At 52.8% G+C, this 24,377-nt stretch overlaps 2 protein-coding genes across 5 annotated transcripts in view; one reads left to right on the top strand and one right to left on the bottom strand.

Annotated features, from left to right (window-relative positions):
- Positions 1 to 13,193, top strand: part of Stk24 (serine/threonine kinase 24) — a 103,069-nt gene extending 89,876 nt beyond the window's left edge. For both annotated transcript variants that reach the window (XM_006978764.4, XM_015997481.2), the window contains exons 6-11: positions 2,212 to 2,397; positions 4,306 to 4,451; positions 6,225 to 6,348; positions 7,134 to 7,202; positions 8,901 to 9,037; positions 12,180 to 13,193. In XM_006978764.4, coding sequence (XP_006978826.1) covers positions 2,212 to 2,397; positions 4,306 to 4,451; positions 6,225 to 6,348; positions 7,134 to 7,202; positions 8,901 to 9,037; positions 12,180 to 12,216 — 699 coding nt within the window. In that variant the 3' untranslated portion in view covers positions 12,217 to 13,193. The remainder of the gene's footprint in view (positions 1 to 2,211; positions 2,398 to 4,305; positions 4,452 to 6,224; positions 6,349 to 7,133; positions 7,203 to 8,900; positions 9,038 to 12,179) is intronic.
- Positions 13,194 to 15,743: 2,550 nt separating this feature from the next.
- Positions 15,744 to 24,377, bottom strand: part of Farp1 (FERM, ARH/RhoGEF and pleckstrin domain protein 1) — a 264,856-nt gene continuing 256,222 nt past the window's right edge. For all 3 annotated transcript variants that reach the window (XM_076545576.1, XM_076545575.1, XM_076545577.1), the window contains exons 20-27: positions 24,110 to 24,178; positions 23,868 to 23,957; positions 23,237 to 23,319; positions 23,046 to 23,158; positions 22,466 to 22,632; positions 19,337 to 19,444; positions 18,342 to 18,493; positions 15,744 to 17,190 (exon numbers count right to left, since the gene is read on the bottom strand). In XM_076545576.1, the coding sequence (XP_076401691.1) occupies positions 17,109 to 17,190; positions 18,342 to 18,493; positions 19,337 to 19,444; positions 22,466 to 22,632; positions 23,046 to 23,158; positions 23,237 to 23,319; positions 23,868 to 23,957; positions 24,110 to 24,178 (864 nt within the window). In that variant the 3' untranslated portion in view covers positions 15,744 to 17,108. The remainder of the gene's footprint in view (positions 17,191 to 18,341; positions 18,494 to 19,336; positions 19,445 to 22,465; positions 22,633 to 23,045; positions 23,159 to 23,236; positions 23,320 to 23,867; positions 23,958 to 24,109; positions 24,179 to 24,377) is intronic.

Genomic DNA, 24,377 nt, shown 5'->3' with positions numbered 1-24,377 from the left:
TTCTGTTTTTTCAGCCTCCACTTCCAAAAGCAAGTTCTCAGCCTCTGGGTGCAGCCAGAGCAGAGCCTGAAGCAGAGACCACCACCACGCCTTCTCGTAACGGGGCAAACGGAGCTGGTTGTGTGGTGCCTAGGATCTGGATGGAGGTCATTGCCAAAGGCCCTGTGGATGCATGGTGGTGGCGTGCTGTGCCCGAGAGTGTGGGGCAGGTGACAGCATGGTGGTGGCATGCTGTGCCTGAGAGTGTGGGGTAGGTGTCAGCATGGTGGTGGCATGCTGTGCCTGAGAGTGTGGGGCAGGTGTCAGCACTCACACAGACTAGAGGGCCCGTTCCAGCCAGGCCTGCCCCACTGCCCTGCGTCTCATTCCCATGCATGACTTCCTCACTTCTTGCCGCCTCCATGGCTCTGACTGGGGCACGGTGGTAAGGGTTTCTGGGACTCACAAGGTTGCAGAATGTCCACTCCAAGTGGCTAAGGTCAGGAATTGTCCCGGTCCTGTGGTCATCTGAATAGGCCTTCTCTTGCGTCCTGTGAGGGAGATGGTAGGCTGCCCCTCAGGGCCTGGACTGGTGATGAGTCTGGTGCAGTGGCGGGAGAGAGGTGCCTCTCTCCACCACGGTTCCTGCCTTCCGTTCCGTTTGAGTTGGTGACTGTAGTTCCCGAAGACTGCTGTGCTCTTTCCATTACCGTGACCATTGAAGGAATCCACTGTGCAGGGAAGTGATTGGTACATGGGCTTGGGCAGATGGAAGCAGGGCTGAGTCTGAGTCTCAAGTCAGAATCCACAGGCTGGGAATAGAGAAACACATCAGATGTCACCAGGGTGCTTGGCTAGGGTTCTGTGGCTGTGACAATACTGTGACCACTGCTTGGGGAGGAAAGGGTTATTTCACCTTAAAATCGACAGTCCTTCACGAAGTCAGGGCAGGAACCTGGAGATGGGAACTGGAGCACAGACCGTGGAGGGATACTGTTTGTTGGTTTGCTCCGTGTGGCTTCTTAGTTTCTTTCTCAAATACCCAGGGCCACCTGTCCAGGGGTAATGGCACCACTGGCAGTGGTCTGGGTCCTTCCACATCAGTCAGTAATCAGGAAAAGAAAGCCTCATGGGCTTGCCTGTTGCCAGTCTCAACTGAGGTCCTTCCTAGTGAGTTGCGGATGCCCTGGTCAGCCCACCACCTCCACGGATCCAGTTTTCCCTCTTGTCCAGTGGCAGTGCTGCTGGAACCTGTGGCTGCTGTTGCCCCACACTGCCAGGGAAAGTCTCTGCTGCTCACATGGTGGTGGTGCAGACTACAGTTGAGAACTCCTAGTGTTGCTAATCTTACGTCAGTGTGTGAGCAAGCCGTGTGGGTAGCGATTGAAGTCCCGGGATGGGGGAGTGGGTGGCAGATGCCACGGTCGCTTTTCGCTTTTCTGTGTCTCTCTGATGTGAGACCATGCCGTGCAGCACTAGTATTCACCGTGTCTGTCGCTTTAGGGGGCCTCGAACTTGTACAGTCCTCCTGCCTCAGTCTTCTGAGTGCTGGGATTACAGGCCCCTAGACTTAGCAGCTTATTTATTTTAAAATGTTCTGTGATAACAAATAAAGTCTGTCTGGAAGTGCTAGTGATGTTCATGGTTGTGTGATAGTGTGTGGAGGGGCATTCTGTTAATGTTCTCCATGTCTGTGTGTTTGCCTGTTTTATAATAAACATTCTATAGGGCTGGTAGAGTGTTGGCCCAGCGTGCACGAGGCTCTAGGTTCAGTTCCCAGCACTGCAGAAGCAATCAAACAACAAAATGCTTTGAGTTCTGGCCACAGTGGTCGGCCCTTTACATACCGTTTGGTAACCAGCTCCCTCTTGAAAATTGAGGGGGGGGCTTAGGGGAAGCAGTTGTCTAATGTCACGAGACCTCGATTGTAGAGCTGGTGTTGAAACTAAGGCAGCCTCTGGATCTGAAGAGCTGTGCACCAGGAGCTGCTCCACAAAAGGGTCTCAGGCAGCTCCTGCCCCTCTGTCCTTGGGTCACTGCTACAAGGACTCGACTGAGCACCCCTGACAGGCATGCTGGTCCTTCAGAGCCTGAGGTTGAAACACACGTGAGCGTGTACACACACGCACGCACGCACGCACACACACACACACACACACACACGCACGCACCCCCTCTGCTTGTCTGAATGTACTCTTGCTCCATGTCTCAAAGATGCTTTGGTCCTTACAGGCAGACATCTGGTCCCTGGGCATCACGGCAATAGAACTGGCCAGAGGAGAGCCGCCGCACTCTGAGCTGCATCCCATGAAGGTGTTATTCCTCATCCCCAAGAACAACCCTCCTACGCTGGAAGGGAACTACAGCAAAGCCCTGAAGGAGTTTGTGGAGGCCTGTCTGAACAAAGAGCCGAGCTTTGTGAGTGCCCCTTTCTGTGGTCTCAGCTTGGCTTGGATCTGTTCTGTTGGAATCGCTTCAGTCACTGCTGGCAGCTGTCTCCACGGTCGCACGCATCTTCGCAGAAGAGTTTGATTTCTTTAAATTACAGAGACTGTTGTCGTCATTTTACCCTTTAGGGATGTAAGATGAGTTACTTTTTTTTTTTTTTAACATTTTCTAGCACCTCATACCTGAAGAATATTCTCCTTAGTATTGGGGTGAGGTCATCAGTTTTTAATATTTATAGAGAAAGGTCAGGCTGTAAACTAGAAAGCTACTTTAGTAATAGCAGAGGCTGGCCTGAAAATAATGGAAGCAAATGCTGCTTCCAGTTGTCGTGTGCCAGGAGACACACAATTGCCCACCATCTCTGCTTCATCTCCCTTTCCTTCTGAGTTTACTCAGTGGTGGCAAAGCCCAGCATTGGCTTCTGTGAGCTCTGTCTCATTTTTCTCTAAGAATTGGGGCTTTTCTCTGAAAGCAGCCTGTGTGTTTTGTGTCACATGTAGCATCCTGTGTCCTTGCCTTGTTTTGGGTTTCTTTGAGCAGAGTTAGCTGACATCAATGCTTCATTGAACCTGAAGAATATTCATGAGGGGTCCCCGTGAACTCTTGTCTAAAGATGGTGAGAAAAGATGAGTTTTACAAGAGCATCATGTAGTTTTTCCAGTAGGGTACCAGTTCTGGCAGAGGAACTGATCCGGATCTGAAGCCCTGCGAGGGACTGCAGGCTGCGGTCAGCAGATCAGCGTGTGGTCACTGGGGTGGTGGGTGTGGCCGTGATGCTGGCCCAGGCGGTTTCATCGCTTCTATCATGGGCTCCTTCAAGGCACAGCAGCACCCGGGAAGAGAGACCCAGGTGTGTCTGTACCCTCCTAACGCACGTCTAGTGCGCATTTATTCCTGGGATCCACCCCTCCACCTGGCCTGCCCCTGCACCTTCAGACAAGAAGGCTGCAAAGCTGAGAATACGCGCACTTGGGGGGCTTGGAGTGTCCTAGTCAGCGGATGAAGAGGGGAGGATTGCTCAGGCCGCCTGGGTTCTCAGAGATCATGGTTGGCGGAACATGCTGTTTTTGATAAGAAAAAAGAAACAAAAACGTTGATTCTTTGGAGTAGGTGGGACTGTGGTGTGCCTGGCTGGCACCTCTGGTTTTGCTCCCTGTCCCTGGGTGGGTCACTCTGCATGTTGAGGGAGCTTTGTGCCGTGGATGGGGAAACCACTGACTAAACTCTGGTGCGCCCTTCCGGTGAAGGTAAACCATGTCCAGGTGGTGATCAAGCTGTTGGACCCAGGCACTCGGGTGGGGATAAGTTCACACACCTGCTTTTCTAAATAGGAAACGCTGGTGACTGAGGTAACCCGGTTGGGTCTCTCCTGACTCCTACCCCAACCTGTTGTAGATGAGTTGAATCATTGAATTCACATGAATTTGTGGTATTGGCCTAACACTATAGGAAGTCATGAAGAACACACATTCCCTTGGTCAGCACTTGTGAGGGACCACATAATCCAGGAGATGCTCACTCTCAGAACCATGTAAACGAGGAGATGGGCCTCTCAGGCAGTACTTACAAAGTTCTTTGTGGAGTTACTGGGTAGGAAGGCTCGCTCTTTTAACTTGGATTGAATGGTTCTGGTGGGATGTGGTCATCCTTGTTGGAACTCTGTCACATTCACCCTGTGGCTGTAGTCTCAGGCCTGAGTGTGAAGGAGCGGCTCTTCTGGAATGAGCCTGTGGGAGAAGCAGGCCCCGAAGTGGAGCCCAGTGCTGAGTGGTGCGGTGATGAGCATTTCAGTCCAGACGTCTGTCTGCGGTTGGGGTGGAGCGGAGCAGAAGGAAGGAGGACTTCTCTCGAGGTTATCTGGGCGTGTGTGTTTTCCAGAGACCCACTGCTAAGGAGTTACTGAAGCACAAGTTCATCATCCGCAACGCAAAGAAAACGTCCTACTTGACTGAGCTCATCGACAGGTACAAGAGGTGGAAGGCTGAGCAGAGCCACGACGACTCCAGCTCAGAGGACTCAGACGTGTGAGTCGGGACAGTCGGGCCCTGCCGCTTCTGTGGGAGTGTGTGTGCGTGCGTGTGCGTGCGTGCGTGCATGCGTGCGTGTGAGTGTGTGCTCGCGTTACTGGGAAATGATGGTTTAATCCCTCATGTACCCAAGGCCGACACTGGTTGAGCTGTATCCTGCCCCTCTTCACTGATGCTGAGTTTTGTCTTGTACACATGGGCTTGTTTGGGGTTCTTTGGTGAGTGGCATTTGTATAATAGACACATGCATAGGATTGTGGCATGGCGTCCTTCTCTTGATTAGCCCTCTGCTCTTAAGGAGCGGACAGACGAAGTCCTTGTATGCAGTTCTGAGAAGAAAGAATGCTTTTGAGACTCCTCAGTGTGTCAAGCTCTATGTGGGGCATCACTCACTGATGCGGGTTTCCCGCTCAGCACCCACATTCTGTTGACTGCTGTGTGAAGTAGCTGGAGCCCTCCAAACAGGAGGTAGAGGGAGGGTGGCCTGGCTATCTTGTAAGAGAGGAAGGAGGCACCTGGAGGCCCGATCTACTGTCCTGCACACTATAGCCAAGAGCTAGCATCATGTCTCCATGCCAGGACAGTGGACTGCAAGCCTCTGGGACAGACCCAGGTCTGAAGGTCCAGGTTACTGTTTATAGCCAAGGTTGGGACCACTGACCAGGTGACCCAGATGCTGCTGCTGGGAGATTAGAATGGCAGCAACAGGCTGCATGAGAATGGGGGCAGGGCTTGGGAGCCAGGCTGTGCAGGAGGTCTGGGTGGAGGTGTCATCCCAGCTAATCCCAGCAAGTGAATGAAACCGTCTCAATATGAAATGGACACAGAGTGCTGGGATTGTTGTTCAGTACTGGCTAGCATGTTAGAGGCCCTGGGTTTAATTCCCAGTGAAGGATTTGGGTAAAGGAGCCAGGGAAGTTGTCCCAGGTTTCAGCAGCATGTCACAGTGGTAAAGTGTCAGAAACAGTTTGATGCAGGCCATGTTGGAATTTGAGCTGCTTGTGGAATGTGTGATGACGTATCTATAGCTTAAAAGTGTTGCTGCGGCATGGAGCGCAGGATGGAGAGCAGGCAGAAGACGCAGACTTACACATGCCCTGCTGTAGAACAGACCTTGGAATTGGAGCCTGAGAACAAAGGGTCAGAGCCTGGGGTCGGTCAGCCTCTAGGAAGCCAGCACCAGAGTAAGGCTGGAGCGTGAGAGCCAGGCGGAGCGTCGTGGCTTGTTGGGGAAGGACGGAGGCGTCAGGGCAGGCGCTGGCATCGGGTCATGCTGCTGAGGAGGAGCATGGGGCCCGAGAACGGGCGGGCGGAGAGGGGGACCTGCTCACAAGGCAGTGTGTAGAGCACTCGGGCCATAAGGGGGCCGTGAGGCCGGGGAAGGGGACGATGGGTAGTGAGCAGTGCTCGTTCAGGACTTGAAGCTCTGTGTGGTGTGATGGGATGTGGCCTAAAGGGAGCAAAGGAGAGGACTTTTTAGCTATGGCCGGAAAGAGGGACCTGGAAAGAAACTGAGGTTCAAGAGAGACTGACAGAAGTGGCAGATGGGTCCTTAGGAGGTGTGTGGCTCCTTTGTGTGGAGGCGGTGGCGGTGGCAGACAGTGGACGGTGGTAGCACCAGGACAGTCCCAGGGACCACGCTCCTTCCGGTCTCGTGTGATGTGCTGCGGGCTGCAGACTTGGGGCGCTGGGACTTAATGGGGCTGGGCAGTGGGCTGGGCAGCGCGGTCCACGGCGTGCTGGTAAATTCGGTGGGGTTTCTGTGTGAAGGGAAACAGACGGCCAGGCGTCCGGAGGCGGTGACTCTGGGGACTGGATCTTCACAATCCGGGAGAAAGATCCCAAGAATCTGGAGAACGGGACTCTCCAGGCGTCAGATTTGGAGAGAAATAAGGTATGTGGCTCACGCGTGCCCCGTGCCCACACTCACCAGCCCGTGGCTCGACACGCCGGCTGTGGGAGTGGACGAGGGCCTCCTCAGAGCAGCTCCTTGGTGGCATTTGCCCTCAAGGAATTGGCAGGTTTGGAGATGTGGTTCCGAGAGTGTGGGTGCTGAGTGGTACCCCTTCACCTCCCGACCCTCAGCACATGGTGGAGTTGGATGTGGAAATGAAATTCACACCTGAATGCTCTGATGAGCGCGCCTGTTAGACGTACTCACAACATACCTGGGTTTTATGGTGGAGTTTTAATTTCAGGCCCTTAAAAATCAGTATTTTGAGTTTGGTATTTAATATAGACCTAATTTTGATGAGGTGGTTTTTATGGCCACTTAAATTTACAGAATGCTAGGTTTTAAAAGGTTGTGTGAACACGGTGTTACAGTTTGTCCGGCTGAGGGAGGTAAGTACAGAGAGCTGGTAAAAAAACGGGGCCTCGCATACAGTGGCTACTTGGAGTAGCTGGCTTTGTAGCCTCCCCGGAGCAGGGCAGCAGGCTCCTTCACACCCACAGGTTCACACCCACAGGTTCACACCCACAGGTTCACACCTGGGATCTTGCAGAGATGTCCTTGGGTTCCCAGCTGCATGGGTGGCCCTTCCTCGACATCTCACTTGGTGAACACAAGTTGTTCCGGGGGGAAGCTGAGAGTCCAGTTGTGCCGTGGTGGAGTCCTTGCCCGCCCGCCCGCCTCGGTGTCGCCTGTTTGTAATGACTCCCTTTTCTTTCCTTCCCAAGATGAAAGACATCCCAAAGAGGCCTTTCTCTCAGTGTTTGTCCACAATTATTTCTCCTCTGTTTGCCGAGGTAAGACCCCTGGCTGCCCTTTTTTGGGGGGAGGGGCGGGGGTAGGAGGGAGGAAGAGGGGACCAGGGCTGTCCTTTTGTGGGCGGCTGCCAGGACAAGTAGGGCATGAAAACAGCCGGCAGAGGTAGGCACAGCGTCTATTGTGTTCATGACAACTAGTCCTGGTCCTGCCTTCTGTAAGCCAAGCCAGGGAGTAGGGGAAGCTGTGTGGATTTCCTTCTTCGTCAGGGGCTGTGTAGGTTTCACTGGGCTTAAACGTTTGAAATCATTCCTCAGTAACAACCTCAAATCCACCGGAAATGAGGTAGTGTTCTGGAAGTTCTAGAGAAGAGAAGGCAATCTCTCCGGTGCCCCTCCCCTGAGTAGGCACGGTCATTAGAGAGAACAGGCCGTAACTAGAGGTGAGTATTCCATGCTCCTAACAGTCATCACAGCTCAGTGAAGATGATTCTCTGTCACCTTCAACACATGAGCGTAATCAGACGAGTGTGTGACGTCCTCATTGCTGCTCCTCTGCCTGTGCCGGGTCGACCCCGCACATTAGTGATAGGGGGCCGTGGAATCTAGCCCAGTCCCGGGCGGGGAGAGGGCGGGAGAGCTCCAGCTCTCTGTCTTTGCTTCTGCTTTGAGACACACAGGTGCGGGTCAGGTCAGAGGCAGGTGGGTGGCAGGTTGCAGATTAGTCTAAACGCTGTGCGTGGAGGTGGCAGAGAGTGTTAGCAAACAGTGTCGCAATGTGCTCTGCTTCTGTGGGCCTCTCCAGTGTCAGCTGTGACCGGTCCCTCCATGGCCCATTAGAAACAGGACAAGGAGCCCGATGCTCTTAGGGTGCCAGGGCTCGGTTGGGTTGTTCTCAATGCCTGCAGAGTCAAAGCTGAGTGTTTTCTGACATATTTGCAAAGATGGACGAGGGAACTCGGGAGCACCTGCTGCTGTCTTGAGTCTGCAGCTGCCCTGGAGTCTGTTCTGGGAGGTCCTTGATCCTGAGCTGAGCTCAGCCTTGATGGGAGCGGCTCTTGTGTTCATCGTCCACGCTCTGAGTACGTCCAGGACAGGACTTGGAGTGGTCTTCATGCCTGGGAGGTGTGCCTGAGACTCAGCTAGGACTCCTGGGAGCAGAGGAGGGTGTTGCCCGGGTCCCAGAACTCGGGGTGCCACGTTTATGTGAGAACATGTGACAGCACTCTTGACCCCAAAAGCTGTGCTTGAGTTGTCCTCAACCCATAGTGACCGTCAGGTCAGCAGTGGGGCTTTGATGGGTTTCATGGGAGCTGCCAGCCGAAACCAGTGCACGTGGCAGGCGTTGATAGCACTTTCTAGTGTGAGGAGAGGAAACTCGAGTGTACCGTCAGGCTCGTGTGTGTGTGTGTGTGTGTGTGTGTGTGTGTGTGTGTGTGTGTGTGTGTGTGTGTGTGTGTGTGAAGGTGTACACCGTGAGACGCGTGTGTGGAGGTGTGCAGAACTACTTGTTTGTGGTCTGGCCTGGAGGAGTCCGGTGGGGACCCTCTTTTGCTGTATATGTACATAATGTTCACAGAGACCTAAGATGGGGACCTAGAGTGACTCAGCAGCCAGAGCTCACGCCTGATCCTCGTCAGCCTGGCGGTGGCGGAGACGGCATCGGGCCTGTTGTCCTTTGCCGGAGTGGTGCTGCCCAGGTCTGTGCGTGTGTCTCACTGCTCTTGTGTGCGTTTTCAGCTGAAGGAGAAGAGCCAGGCATGTGGAGGAAACTTGGGGTCAATAGAAGAGCTTCGGGGAGCCATCTACTTGGCGGAAGAGGCCTGCCCTGGGATCTCGGACACCATGGTGGCTCAGCTGGTGCAGCGGCTGCAGAGGTAACCGGCTCTGGGCTGGAGCTGGGTTGTAGAAGGGCGCCTGGCCATGCTGGTATGGCGTCTCGGACTCGGAAGCTGCCCCGGGCTGCAGCTTGCTCTACTTCTCGGGTGCTCATTCTTGTCTGTTGCTGTTGTCCCCAGACCACGGGCGTACAGCACAGCCTCTGGGAGAAGGCTGCTTCTGAACTGTGTAGATGAAAGAGTGAGTCTGGAAAGGACCACGGAGCCTTGCATTTATAGCTCCTGCCAGAGAAATGCAAGAGGCCTTGAAACACCTCCGCCTCCGGTGGTCTAGTGAGCAGGGGTGGAGTCCACTCGCAGTGCTCACTGGGACTTGGGTTTGACCCATGTACAGGCACCAGAGGCTTGAGTGCAGTGAACTCTGAGCCATGTTAGAGCCTTCCCTGTGGGTCTGTGCTCTGGCCTCAGGGAGCTCCCATCCCGCCCTGGTGGCTTTGGACACGTAGCCTCCATGATGAATACATCTTCCTGTTAGTGCTAAAGAATAAAGTGGTTTGCTTGGTGGCCCCAGTCTTCAGGCCATTGGAGGAGAGAGTGGTCCTTTTAAGATTGCCCCGATTTGATTCTAAAGGCAGCAGCCCATCAGAGAAATGAAGGAAAATACAGCTTCAAACCAGCCTTGTGCTTACCCCGGCAGGTCACTCCACATCTCCTCCTAGTGGCATTTGTTTTTCATTTAAAGAGGTTTGTCATAAGCCACACAGAACCACCCCCAGAAACTGGTTATTTGTTAACTATCCTGCGAGTTTGTTTTCTGCTTTTGGAGTATTTAAAGTGTAGACGCGTGGGCAGAGGTCCGAGAACACCTCTCAGGAGCTGGTTCTTTGATGCCCCTTTTTGGACCTAGGGATCTAGTTCAGGTCATCAGGCATGTCTGCAAACACCTGTTGTCTGCTGAGCGCCCTGGACCCCACCAAAGCCCGCCCTGTTGGCAGTCCGGCCTCAGCTCCTGGTCCTCTTGCCTCAGCTCCTAATAGCTGGGTGGCGGGCACACATCCCCAAGTTTTTGTCGCCTTCAAGGATTTTGCATTGGGTCCAGAGTTGCCTGATGTTCTATGGGTAGTTGATATGCGTGACTTGATTTCTCCAGTAGCTCAGGCATGGGCGTTGTGAATACACACTGTATATACACCTAGTTGATCCTTGTCCCGTTTCTGGACCTCTTGGTCTTCCTGTTGAGGCACCTGATCTGCGAGCTCTAATAGAAATGTGAGGAGAGCCACGTGAAGAATTTCATTTACTTTAATTATTTTTGGGGAGACATACATGTGCCATGGTACGTGTATGGAGTCAGCTTGGTCCTCCCCTCATGTGGGTCCCGGGTGTCAGGTTGCCTGGCTTACACAGAAGAACCTTTACCCGCTGGCCCCAAATCCTGATTGTTTTGGATGCTACATTGAAAGCACTGCTCCCCCGCCAGTGTGTGCTGGGGAAGTTTTGTGGTGCCGGCCGGGACTTTATTCCTCGGTCTGGACCCTGCTAGGCAAGTGTTCTGCCACTGAGCTGTATCCCCAGCCTTCTCACACGGAATTTTTAATTTCCTAGAAGCTATACCAAAATAGTAAAGAGGAACAAACAGTTAATTTTAATATATTTGATAATTTCCCTTGCTAACTTATAATAATCATTACAAACAATGAACAAGTGAGATGTTTTACATTGTTTTCTTTGGTATTCAACCTTTGAAGTCTGGTATGAGTTACATATGGCTACATCTTCTCAGTTCAGACTCAGATTTGAAGAAGTCGTCAGATGCGTGGTGGGGTCTTGATCTTGTCTCTGCAGACATGGCTCTGGCTCTCTGTTTTCCTCCTTGAGGTTGCTGAAGGCCACCAGCCATAGGGCGGTGCTGACCCATGAGCGACGTCTAGGCTGCTCCCTCGTTTGTTCCCACATGAGTCTCTTCACAGTGACTTGGGATCCTGGAGTGAGCGCAGCGCATCCACTCACAGAAGGGGCAGCTCAACCCGCATCGAGGCCTTTGTAGTTCTTGACATTTGAGTCTTCGATGCTGTGGCTCCAGTGAGCTGCTCTGAGGCTCCTGTGGGACACTTTGAGTATGTGCAATGTGTTATAAAGGCACTCTGGGAGGAGTGTTTGAGACGAGTTTCCTTAAATATGTCCTTGGCCATCTCCTGTGATTGGATGTCCATTTGCAGTGACTGGAATAATCTTGGCCACGACTTACACCATTTAGCATTCAGAGGCAAGGCAGTGCAGACTTTTTTTGGGGGAAAACAAATACATGGGTCTTAGAGTTAGTGACCGAGTTGTTACCATCCCTTCTGTCTTTCAATATATTGCCTCCTGATGTTATACACAGGCTGTTGATGCAGACACAGAGACCCCGCTCTGCTGCTCTGGGCCATGTCTTGGACTACCGCTAGGAAGTGGCTCACCTGGCCTACACCTGTATATTGCTGTCCCAAAGAATTGCTGAGCTTAGACTCAAACTAACCATGGGTGTGTGTCCCTGAGCTCACCACCAGCTTTCAAAAATAGATCCTGGCCTGGAGAAGGCTTAGTGGCTAAGGTGCTTTCCCTGTACACAGAAGACCTGAGTATCAGTCCCCAACACCACACAAAGGCTTCATGTGATGGTACACAGCTGGAATCCCAGCATGGGATGGGGTGTTGGCCTCGGAGACACAGGTAGATTCTGGAGGCTTCTTGGCCAGTCAGCCTAGCCAGAATGGTGAAGCTCCAGCCCCGTAGGATGCGCTGCCTGGTAAAGTAAGGCGGGGAATGATAGAGGAAGCTCCCGAGAGTTGGCCTCTGGCCCCACAAAGGTTTGCATGCACACACACGTGTGCACACATCCGCACCACATAGCACAAAACAAGCCGATCCTGGGTGTCATTTGCTATCTTAACGACACCCCTCCCGGGAGACCGAACATAGGCTTGCTTCTTACGTACTAGGAGTGTTTGTGTTAGAACAGAATCTCGTGCTCATTATGCACTCGCGTAGAATAGCTCTGTTAAACTGCTGACTCTCGCCCCACTGGTGGGTTTTTTAAAGATGTTGAAGTTTCTGTAAAGAATGTGAAGTTTTGGGTCTTTGAAGTTTTGCTCTGGTGTCGGAAATAATGTGTGCTGATTTCTCTTTGCTTTTCCCTTAGGTACTCTCTGAGTGGTGGAGGAACTTCAGCTCACTGAGATGCCTTTGGCATTTGGGTTTGGTTTTCCTTTCTTCATCTTCCTTCTTTAAAAGTCAATGAGAGCCTTTGCTGACTCTGCAAAGAGGTGTCACGGAGGCCCCTCCTGCAGCCGCCGGCACCTGCCCGGCCGCCGGCACCTGCCCAGCGATCCAGTCCTCACCACGCCACAGCCAGATGGAGTCTTTCCGATGGGTGGGGAGGGTCTACTCCTTCAAGCAATTATTTTATTTTTTTATTGTTTTTAATTTTAATCATAGTGCACATGTTCAAAGAACGTATCTTTAACACCCCCCTGAAATGTATATTTGGATTGTGACAAGGCAGTTGAAGACACGCAACCTCAGGTACCCTGCTTTATGTCGACAGCTCCTCCCCCGGGGACGGAGAGTCGCTCTGGTGGATCAGTGTACAGATTTGTATATAGCGTCATTTTTACGGAACCTTTTGGCGTGCATAAGGAATCACTGTGTACACATTGGCCAAGTGCTTCTGTAGATACTGTCTGTGGGGTAAATATTTGACAGGCAGAACTTGAGTCTATTGCCTTGCCTTTATTACATGTAAATTTTGAATTCTGTGACCAGTGATTTGGATTTTATTTTGTATTTACAGGGTCTGTCATTAATAATAATTAACCCCTCCCCAATGGAACACTCCTGTTTGTACCTCAACAGATGCAAATTCCCCCTCGTTTTCCCTACGCCCCTTTGGTACACTTGGAAGTTTTCCTTTCTCATCGATGGTACTGTTCTTAGTGTTTTCAATTGGAACATATCTCGTCTCAGAGCTTTAAGTTCTTCTCTGAAGTCTCTCCCAGGTGAAGCGCTCTCATCTAATCTTGAGTTGTGCTACTGCTGTGTCCACACCAGATGTACCGTCCTCTCGACACTTCTGTTCAGCCTTGTCGTAGAATCTGCATATCATCTTCCCACCTGAAAGTGTCTGAATGCTTACACAAATAAATTTTATAACTCACTCATTTTGCATACTGTTCTTGAAACATGGCTCTGCAGAGCGGATGGAGCCCCTGCTCTGCACATGTGTGGTGTTGTAAATGTGTGTATGTTGAGACTCCAGGGAAAAGTGCTCAGATGTCAAAAAGCCAAATAGGTTAACACCCTGTGCAGTTGTGTGGTTGGTCACAGAGATGTGGTCACAGTTGTGTGGTTGGTCACTGAGATGTGGTCAGTGCTACGGGTCTGTGGGACGGCTGAGGCCTTGCTGAGGCCTTGCCTGGTGGTTTCCGTCCTCTCCCAGGAGCTGGGGTCTGCTGCTGCTGTCAGCCAGGCTGTGTCTTCTTGTACAGCAGAGCAGCACTTGACAGGGTGGGAAGGCCCGGGTCCTCAGGGCAGTTCTCGCCAGTCTCTCAGATCTCTGTTGTGGTTTCGTTTGTTGATGCTAACTATTGTCCTCTTGTTGGAGCACTAGGTCTCGAAGATGGTTTTGGGAGCAGGAACTTTGGGTGAACTTGGGGACGTTTGCTTGGCCTCCTGTTGGTGTGTGGTATCCTCGTTACAGGAAGGGCAGGCCAAGGCTGGAGGTGTTGGCTGTGAGATGATTATTTAGATTAGAAGGGGGTCTAGTGATAGTCTACCAGAAGTAGATTTGGGTTGGATTAATTATTTCAACCACGGATACATTTTGGATAGGGGAAATAGAACCACAGTTGCTCCTGTGGTTTGATTATTATTATTATTTTTTTGAGTCTATGGGTGTTTTGCCTGCATGTGCATCACATGTGTGCAGTGCCCTTGGAGGCCAGAAAGAGTGTTGGATCCCTTGGACTGGAGTGATGGGTAGTTGTAAGCTGCTACTGGATGCTGGGAACTGAATGCAGGTCCTCTGCAAGAGCAGCCAGTGTTCCTAACTGCTGAGCCATCACTTTGGCCCCAGTGCTGTTATTCTATAAACAATGAAGTGTGAGAACGTGTTGTGTTTCCTGGAGATTTCTGTATGGGAGTGCTGTGTGTTGGCCGGTATGAGGCCTGATGCGTAAACCAAAGGCTGCTATTGCAGGAGTCACTCAGGTGAGTCTGTTCCGTGGAGTGTGCTGTCTGATTGAAGAGCGTCCCTGGGGACAGCAGGTACCTCCGGTGGATAGAGCTCTTGGGTTTACAATTGGATAGTCATACGACTTTTGATTTCTTCTTCTTCTGCAGTGTTGAGACATGAGCCCAGGACTTGGTGTGTGCTGGGTCAGTCCCTCTGGGCTTTCCTTGCAATGCCTGACATCGGTCTTTAACACTGGCTGTGTGGACTAGATTCTGGTGAAGGGTGGTGTGCTTATGGTGTGACTGGGCAGCTCCTGCAGTCACTGGACTACAAGGTGTGCGGAAGCAACACATGGTTCTTTGGGAGTTCATTGGAAACTTCCTTGGGGGTGTGGGTTTGACAGTTTAAAAGGGGATCGCCTTAGTCTCTTCCAGCACAGAAGTAGATGAATCTGTGAATGTATCGTTTAGTTGGCAGTCTAGTCCTTAATTCAGAGCAGGGCCCATCTCAGAACCACCACGGGCACCTGCCTGCCATCACCCAGAAGTCCCTCAGTGCCACACTCAGGCTGTTCACAGCTCACAGGCACAGCCTCTGATGGTGCCGATGGCACCGTCTGAGTGCCGTGAAGCAGTGAGGCAGGCCGAGTGCTTGGTGACTCAGGTCTGGTTCATGAGACACTGTCGTTTTGTAGCTCAGGCTAGCCAGGAACTCAGGATCCCCGGCCTCCTGAGTGCTGGGATCACAGGTGTGCTCACCATGTCAGCTCACGGATGGCCTTTTCCAGTTACTGCTCACATGGGGGTGACGCCCTGCGTGAGTGGACCCACCAGTGCAGTGTGGGAGATCGGGCTTCCTAGTAGGTGGGTTTCCTCACAGCAGCAGCCCGCGATTTGTTCTCAAGTTGCTCAACAAAGTTCTGGTTTGGTTCTTTATGTAGTGTTTTATACTTTCCTTGGGCAAAACCTGGAATTGGTTTATATGGATTATATTTCTTAAAAAACCTGGCTTCTGTGTTTCTGCTATCAACTGTGCATTGCAGGTGGAAGCGCTCCAGAGAGTTCCCGAGCACTCACGCTGTCATCCAAGGTCAATAAAGCTCTCAGAAGTGGTGGTTGTGTCTTGTGTGTTGGGGGGCTGCCAGACTCTTCTAGCCACTGTGCCGCTGTGTGGGGGCCAGAAGTGCCAGTCACATGGGAACCACATGACCAGCAGACAATCTGGAATTACGTGCTGAAGAAAGTCATCTTGTCTCCAGCCCTCAGGAATTTGGTGACTTAGAGGGAGCCTGCTCCCAACACTGTGGTGCTGGTGATGGGGGGGGGTGTCCCCCTGGATGATTCACAGTAGTGTCTGCAGATGGTGAAGATCCATAACCCCCTTCTCACTTGGGCGTGTTTCCTGGCCAAGGCTTTACTCACCACTGTGCCAGGATGTTGTATTTCCTCAGCACCATGCCTGGGGCCCTTCCCCTCCCACGTCCACCCAGTACCGACCGCCCTCTGCCCGCTCACAAAGACAAGACAAAGGTGGTGGTTTTGCCTTCAGACTTCTGTGTGCTGGGTTGTGGCATGAGGTATTTTTATTCCCTTTTGTTAGTACTTAGAACCATCGGGTACATTGTAAGGCAAATGATTAACACATCTCACCCCTCATCCATCTGTGAGTCAGGGATGCCAGCCACAGCCCCTTGACATCAGTGGGTCTGTTTCTCAGGTACGATGTCCCTTGCTGGGGTGTCAGGCACTGGGAGGGGACTGTGCTGATCTGGCCACCTTGCATTGTAGAGGGCTGTGTGCATGAAGGGAATGGCAGCCACCCAGTCACCCTAGAGAACAGGCAAACAGTTGTCCACCGGGAGGCTCAGGTAGTGTTTGGCAGCCAGGTCCCTAGGGGAGTCTGTACAGGATGTGGACTGTCATCCTGTCTACCCCATGCCCAGAAGGAATGAGTATAAAGAGAAAGACTGAAGACAGGCGTGATAGATACTACTAGAGAATGTGCAGGTTCAAAACATGGCGTCAGGAGGAATTGGGTCCAATCACCAGGGCTGGGATTACGTACCATTACCATACAGTGCTTCTCAACGAAGCTCACTCAATACCCCGCAACGGAACAGCACAAATGGCCCCAGGCAACGACATACAGCTTCTCATGCGTGTGAAACAGACAGTAAAACATCACAGCCTAAGAGCCCCCGCTGTACACACCACGCACAGGACAGTGACGCCCAGGTATTGCACTGGAGATCTGCTTCTCTTAACAGCAAACAACCCCACTACAGTTTGTAAATAAGAATCAAACAATTTGGTCAACTTCCACCAAGGAAATAGGTCTGGTAACCAGGGTCTCACTGGAGCCAAACTCTTCGGGGGAACGGAGTGTGCCACAAATCGCTTATTAGTCAAGGAAAGTGAGTCCTACCAATGTCCTATTATAAAAGTAGAAAGATTGGAAAAAAAAATGAAATCCAAAAATGATCTCATTCGCTTAAGACTGCGCCATGTGTTGTAGACACTGGAAAACCCCATTTTGGGAAATAGCAGTCTGCAGGTGAGAAGAACACAATCCTTCCCTCAGAAAAGAAGCGCACTTGGGTCTCCAGGTGAGCGGATGGGGTGCGCCTGCGCGGCAAAGACTGGCATTTGGCACTCGATGACAATGTCTCAATACTGGCACAAGCTAAAGCGCCCCCGTGAGAATGGCAAGACGAGCCCTCCCCCCAGGCCTGGAGGGGAAAGAGATGAGTGCTGGGGAGGACAAGGAGACAGGCCTGTGGAGGGAGGGGCGGGAGCCACTGCGGATCTTCAGTGTGTTCAGACAGGTGTGGATTTTCCTAGGCTTCCTTCTATCCTCCAAGAAAGCAGCCCTGGCTGGAACAACCAGTGTGTCCAGCCATCAATACAGGTGAGATTCTTTGTGACTCAAGATGTGGGCCCGGGAGGACGAGCTGGTGGCACTTCGGATGACTTCCATCCACCTGAAAAATGGAGGAGACATGAAAGTACCTTGGGTGACTGTAGAGACCTCTGTTGGTTTAGAACAACCCTAACGTTGATTGAAAGACCAGAGCTCATCAAAGAATGCACTACTGTTCAAGCAGAGTCCTTGAACAGGGTCCCTGTAACTGTAGAGGGCCAAAGTTTGAGGGCCGTCGGCACACCTCACAGGAGGAGTTTCAGAGACCTCGTAAGGGCTGCACTCCCGTCCTGTCCCACTTGATGGGGCCATCATTTGGTACACTTGGCAATAAATAGGGGGAGCACTGTCTGTGGGACACCAAGTCTGGGCACTGCTGGTTGTCACAGTGGAGAGTTGCTGGCACCAGCTCCCAGGCTTCTGGGATATGCTCAGAGTGATCTATCCCAAGTTACCTGGTTCTACACATCCTGAGTGCAGAGGAAGGAGGCCACTATTCTAAGATTCAGCGTGGCAAGGCTGCGTGCCTTGGATCTCTCCAGGTGAGGATCTAGACTGAGAATTGCCACCTTCTTGGGCCCATTTGCAAGCAGTTAGGCTTAGGCCATGCTTGATTGGCCTTCATGAACATTTACTACAGACTGCTGATTGACCTAGAAATGCTTTGGGCCAGGGAGGGAACAAGCAACAGCAAGGCCAGAAGAGAGCTTGTTCCAAAGGGGGGAAATGGCACGTTGGGGCCCCCGGTGGGTTAACTACAGTCCAGTGACTTCGGGCGTCTGGTGGTGCTATGGGATGCACTGCCCAGAGTTCACACTCAATAACCTGGCTGCTTGTGTCTCTCTTGACTTCTGGCTAGATGAAGACCATTGCCCTGGGGTCTCCTACATCAACACTCATGTGATCCTTTGGCTACAGTCAGCCTCTTGGTGCATTAGGACTGCTTATGCAACACCTTCCCTTCATGTGTCGGCTGCAGCTTCCTGAGGGCATGTGCGCATGGCAGAGGACGGAGCAGGATGTTGGCGTGTGCTCACCACACCTGGTCAAGACTGACATCACTGAGGGAGTTGGGACTCTTGCTGATGCCACACTAGGCCAGGAATAGGAAGCAGGCCTACAGAATACACACAAACCCGGAGAAAAGCCCGGGCGTCAGGAAGGGCACAAGCACAGTCCTGCAGTTGGGCTGTGCACACAGGAGGCACCTACCTCTCGAATGTGTATTCACTTTCCGCTCTGAAGTAGTACACGTGGGACTTGAAATGCAGCTTAAACACATAGTCCTTGTGAATGTTCTCAGATTCCGAGGGGATGGTGAGTGAGTAGCCCAGCAGAGGCAGGCTGGCGAGGGGGTGATTGTCCTGTAAAGATAGAGATGGCTCGGAGGAAGTGCTCACCAGTGCTGCTGCGCTAATCGAGGTCAGGAATAAGAGCAGAGGAAGCCAGTCTTGGCCAATACGCCATCATCCCTCTAGTGAGTCTCTGCCCTTAAGGGCCAGTCTGCTAGGATAAGCTGGCGCCCGGCTAGGAGACCACCCTGAGGAAGGCGTGTCCAACTTAAGACAATGTGTGCACATTCTTTCCCAGCATCTGTCCACAGTGCCGTGCCTGGAGCCATCGTGAGGTCTGCCTGCCTGAGTCCCGACTCAGAAAGGTGCAACTATCTCTTCCTCATCAACCTTCTACTTTGGGGTGCTGGCCAGAGCCCAAGCATACTTTTAAACTTCCTACCACTGCTTTGGGCTTCCTTGCTCTTTAGAAAAGCTCCCCTCCCCTCCCAGCTGTGTGGCTGACCTCCATGACAGCTTATCTTTCCCATTCTCCCAGAAGCTGTGAGATCGATGCCTTGGCCCGGGCCTGGGGATTTTCCTTTCAAATGCTATAAATTGTCCTGAAGTTTCCATTTGGGCCCATTCTTAAATTCAAGAACACCAAGAGGGACTCCCAAGACTTCTGATTAATGTCTTTCCTGCCTTTTAATTCAGTCGGCAGAGAAAACAACGCCCCCCACCCCCTTCTGAGCAGCAGCTAGTAAGGGAGCCTCTTGCTCAGAAGCCCGTCTTTGAGGGAATGGACCGTCACTTGGAGCTGCAGGTCTCCAACAGACATGGCAGGCCCTGGAACCCCACATTTTCCGCTGTGCCTGTTTCACCAGGCACCCTGCTCTGCTGGAGCAGGCAGACCTCAGGCTATGGGGCGCTTACCTGGTGTGATTTGTAGAAGAACAGGCAGAAGTTGGTGAACACCACCCACAGCTTCTGCCATCCATTGCTGTTTTTGAACTTCCTCAGCAAGTTCCCAGACAGCTGGTTCTGAAAGACAAGTGTGGAATCAGGAACACAGACCCTTGTCATCCCCTGCATCTCAAGAGTCCAGGTCGGCCCTGTGGGTGGGTCCTGGAGACTGGCACTGAGAACAGGTTTCCCACAACAGGCATATCATTGCATCAAGAGGTCATCGGATCGTATGGTGAATTCTTGTCACCTGTCACCAATCAGGCCCTCTTACAGGTGTTGAGTTCTTAGTGGTCACCCCTGAATGTGACTCTGTTAGGGACTAAGGTGGCAGCTATTGTAATTAGTTAAAATTAGTCATACTGGGGTTAGGAAGGGCCCTCACCCCTGGGTGGTGTCCTAAAGTGATGGGGGGACACCATGCAACCATGGAAGCAGAAGTTAGAGGGAGCCATCCACAGTCAGAATACCAAGGATGGCCAGCCAGTGAGCTGGGGAAGGCAAACGTCCCTGGGATCCTGGTCTCTTCCCTGGGAGACCCAGGATTGAGGCCCTCCTGAGCAGTTCTCTGCTGCCACCTGGTGGGGAAGCCCAGAAGCCACCCAGCCTCTCCTTCAGGCATCCTCGAATCCCACAGTTCCTTCAAGAATTCAACGGGGCAAGGACACAGCACAGACATGCGCACCAACTCCCAAAGACAGGTCCATTTTTGCCCTCCGTCAAGATGACATTAGCAGACGACACTAGAAGAAGTTGGAATAATACCTCCCACAGTTCACCGAAAATGGCTAGATGGGCAAGTTTGTATCTATCAGTGCACAGTTCAAAAAACAACATAATCGGCCGGGCAGCGGTGGCGCACGCCTTTAATCCCAGCACTCCAGAGACAGAGCCAGGTGGATCTCTGTGAGTTCGAGGCCAGCCTGGTCTATAGAGCGAGATCCAGGACAGGCACCAAAACTACACAGAGAAACCCTGTCTCGAAAAACTAACCAGGCTTCAGAGAGGGCTCAGCAGCTTGGAGAACATTCTGCTCTTGCAGAGGACCTGAGCTGGGTTCCCAGCCCCACATCAGGTAGATCACAACAGCCTATGTAACTCCAGCTTTAGGGGATTCAGCACCCTCTTGGCTTCCACGGGTGCTGCACTCACATGCATATAGCCCCAGACCTCGCCATACTTAAAAACAAAACCTTTTCGATAACCCCAAGTCTGTTTTACTCCATTTCTGTAAGTGCCAGTGTCAGGGAGACCCCAGAGGCTAGAAGCCGGTATGGAAACATTTAGAAGTTCTATCCTTCTGCCTGATGGAAGACGCAGAAGTGAAGAGTTCTGCCCACGCTGGAAGGAGCTTCAGCACCCATCCATCTGGCTGCCACTACCTGCCTGCAGGAAGGGAAGGGGGAGGGGCGGGCCTTACTGCCCCCGTGACAGGCCCTCTGCTTCCTGAACAGCGCTTTGGCGTTGGGCGCCCCTCATCACCAGCCCCGCGGAGCTCCCAGCGGGGCCTCGCCTGTCAAGTGCCACAGTGTTCTGCCCTCCTCTTGAAGCGGACCCCACATCCATACGGATGGGTCACCTCAGCCTCCGGCTGTTTGGGTCTGGTTCTGAAGCAGCGGGCACCCTAACGTGTCCCCATTCTGGGACTGACTGATAGTGCTGTGTCCTCTGACATCAGCCTCTATTACAGGTTCAACAAGTCCAGGTCTAATGTCCCACCTCCAGGACCTGGGGATGTAATCCAACAAGAGTGACGTTCTTGTAAGCAGAGGCCTGAACGCTGCCCTAGGAGAGGGCCATGTGCTCACACATGTAGAGCCTAGGTCATAGGATGCACATACAATCTGAGAGAGAAATTTCCCCCCAAGGCCCTCTGCTTATGGAAGAACACAACCCCACCAACATCTTGACCTGCCTCCCCCCACCAGAGCCCCGAGAGAATGATCCTGCATTCTAACCAGTGTTCACAGTTATTATGGTAACCACAGGGACCAGTTCAATCCCAAGAACTTCCCAGGCCCACTGTCCCCCAGCCCTGAAAAGACATCTTCTGTCTCAAAGCCCCGACTGGCTCTACTGACTGCAGGCAATGCCTGCCTCTCTGTAACTTTCCACAGCTACTTCGGTCACCTCATCATTCCGCCTACAAACACCTGGACCAGGGCTGCATCTGACAGGAGCAACATGAGGCACAGGGAGAGAGCAGCCGTGAGTCCAGAGGAAAGGAATCTGTCCAGCTGTCTGTGGCTCCAGAAGCAGCCTGCCTTGGATGTCACACTGAAGCAGTGTACCGTGGGGGAGGGCGTTCCTGGCAAGGGCAGATGCTGGAGAATACCACGACAGCCAAAGTTCCAGGCCTTTCTTCTGAAGCCACATCATTATTGCCTCTGAGAGTGGTACTTGTCGACAGACTTCCCCAGGGGTCAGATGCAGGTGTGATAATACCACAGGCCAAGAGACACACCCAGATGGGGTGTAACAACTGTTTAGAAGCGTTAAAAACTGGGCTGTAAGCCATGGGCTGAGCTGGACTGGCCTGGGCCAGCTTCACTGACGGTGGTCTGTACCCCCCTGACCACACAGATGAGGATGAAGGGCTTGAGGAGCAGCCTGTGCCTCCAGAACCCCGGCATTGGTATTTACCCCTTGAATAGCTCAGGTACCTCCAGGGTTTCAATGAGAGGCAGGAAGTCTGAAAGTGAAGCATCCTACCTGGAAGGGATCTGGGCCAAGAGAGCTCCCTGGCAGCATCCCAAAGGCGGCAGCCACACCAGAGCCGAGCGGCTGCATCTGTGTGAGTACTGCCTCCCTAGGATGGTCCTCAACTCTTCCCTGCTGCCTTCAAGCAAGGGTCCCCACCTCCAAGTTTGCTACTGTACATGAGCCAACGCTCACTGGAAGGTTTACGAGGGCAGGAAACCGGAAGCGCAGCCCCTGCGTGCCATGGAGATGGTTACAGCAGGCTCACACCCCTAGGCTTGTTCTTCCGCTCTGGATGCTCACAGGATGGGGTTCTCGGGCCAGGCACAGAGACTGCTTTGGTAAGCTCAAGGCTGGAGGTGAGAGCCAGCTAGGCCACCCCTTCTGCTCCCACCGTACCTCCACAGCGATGCTGAAGTCCACCATGGAGACACTGGTGTTGCGGTGCCAGCACACATGCACCATTGTGTTGCCACGGTGAGGGGCCTGGCGCTCCAGTGAAGTTCGTGAAGCGCTCAGATCATCCTCGGACTCCTGGTCAGCCGCTGTGGCCTCATCCGGGGACTCTGCGGGAAGTGGTGAAAGGCGACATTGATACTGTTGCCTCTGATACAAGCTTTCCCTTCACACTGGAGAAGGCTGGGGGTGGGGACTCCCAGTGTGGCCCACTAAGGTGCCCAATGGGTAGGATTCTAATGAGGCCTCCCTGGTGGAAAGCACCCTCCCATTATCCCCTACACTGGCTGGGAATCCTTCCGGCCGGTGGACCCTGGGCCTGTGGCCTGCTCCCCCTCCGTAAGTCCCGGCTGTGCTGGTCTGGAAGAGACGCCATCCTGCTCCCTCACATCCACTGTAACATTGATCCCAGCACAGATGGCAGGCCTGCCTGCTAAGGGCTTCTGACTTGGTGTGACCTCTCCCTCCGTGGACAGTCCCCGTGGACAGTCCCCGTGGCCATGGCCACATCCACACCACTTACTGTTGTCAGGGGGGCTGCTGGCCAGGAGCTCAGGGGTGGGTCCGTTGCTTTTCTCTGCCAGGTCAATGGCCATCTGGATGTCCTCCATCCACTTTTCCATCTCTGATCGGGAACTGAAGACAAAGATGACGTCAGCTTCTCAGACCACAGAAGGCCAAAGGTAAACAGTAGGAGTCAGGTTTGGGAGTTACCTGGCGGCCACGATGATAGACTGCCGCTGGCCCCGGAGGGTCAGGCAGTGGGGCACACCCCACTCCTCTTCACTCTCCTCAATCTGTGGAAGAGTTCATCAAGTCACGGCTGAGCAGCAAGCCAGGCACTTACTGCATCTGTGGACACTCACCAAACCGGCTACCGGACCAGTAAAGGCAGAGCTCAGCGGGACTCAAGGCCGAGGAGCCCGTTCCTACAGTCCGGGAAGGGACTCAAGGCCGAGGAGCCCGTTCCTACAGTCCGGGAAGGGACTCAAGGAACCTACTGCATTACTTCACTTCCTCTCCACCTTCTGAGAAGCCTGGGATACACCAGGTCCACATGCAGAGGTGGGTGCCCTGTGGACACCTGCTGAGCGGGATGTAGTGTGGGACCTGCCCTAGTAAGGAAAAGATGGATTTGTCCTCACTGAATGGGGAGCTAGGGGCAGCCATGAGACAGAGAGGCAAATCCCTACCACACAGCTCAAGTTAACTTGCTCTGGATTCTAGAAAGACCATCCTGTGGCCTGTATGTGCAGAAGAGGTAGTATTTCCAGGGTCCTCCTTGCTAGTGAAGGCTGGAGTATCTGATCGTCACGAAGAGGGCACTCCAGCATTGGACACTTACCGTCATGCCATAGAGTGGAAGCTGTCCGTGGACTTTAAACTGATTAGATGCCGTCAGCCCCCGGCTGGTGTACAGCAAGACGTCGTTGAACTAGAGGGACAAGCAGAAGTGTATGAGCCGAATGGGTCCCTCTTACCTCTCAGGTCCTCCCAAGGGAGCAGACAAGTCCCAGACACTGGATCCTCCTCACCCACTGTAACATGGTTCTGGACTGTCAAGGACAAACAGCTTGGCCCACTCACCAGAAAGAACATTCGCTGCTGGAGCCCCTTCCCGGAGAGCTTGCTGAGGCTGCCCAGGCGGATGAACTCCTGTGGAGCAGACAGAGACAGAGCCTCAGTTTACTAAGAGTGTGAGCGTCTGAGCTGGTGCCTGGATCCCAGTTAGCGTCATATAGGAGCCTGAAGGCTCAGTGTTATTCCCATGTTCAGACCAAATGATTAAGAAAGTTGCCCAGGAGCCCCTTGCTGGCTCTGTCCCTGTGACAAATCCTTGTGAGGCTCGGCTGTG

This window comes from Peromyscus maniculatus, chromosome 9 (genome assembly GCF_049852395.1).
Source record: "Peromyscus maniculatus bairdii isolate BWxNUB_F1_BW_parent chromosome 9, HU_Pman_BW_mat_3.1, whole genome shotgun sequence".
Classification (NCBI taxonomy): domain Eukaryota; kingdom Metazoa; phylum Chordata; class Mammalia; order Rodentia; family Cricetidae; genus Peromyscus; species Peromyscus maniculatus.
Note: the sequence above shows the minus strand (reverse complement) of the source record. Positions and strands in the feature narration are given on the sequence as shown.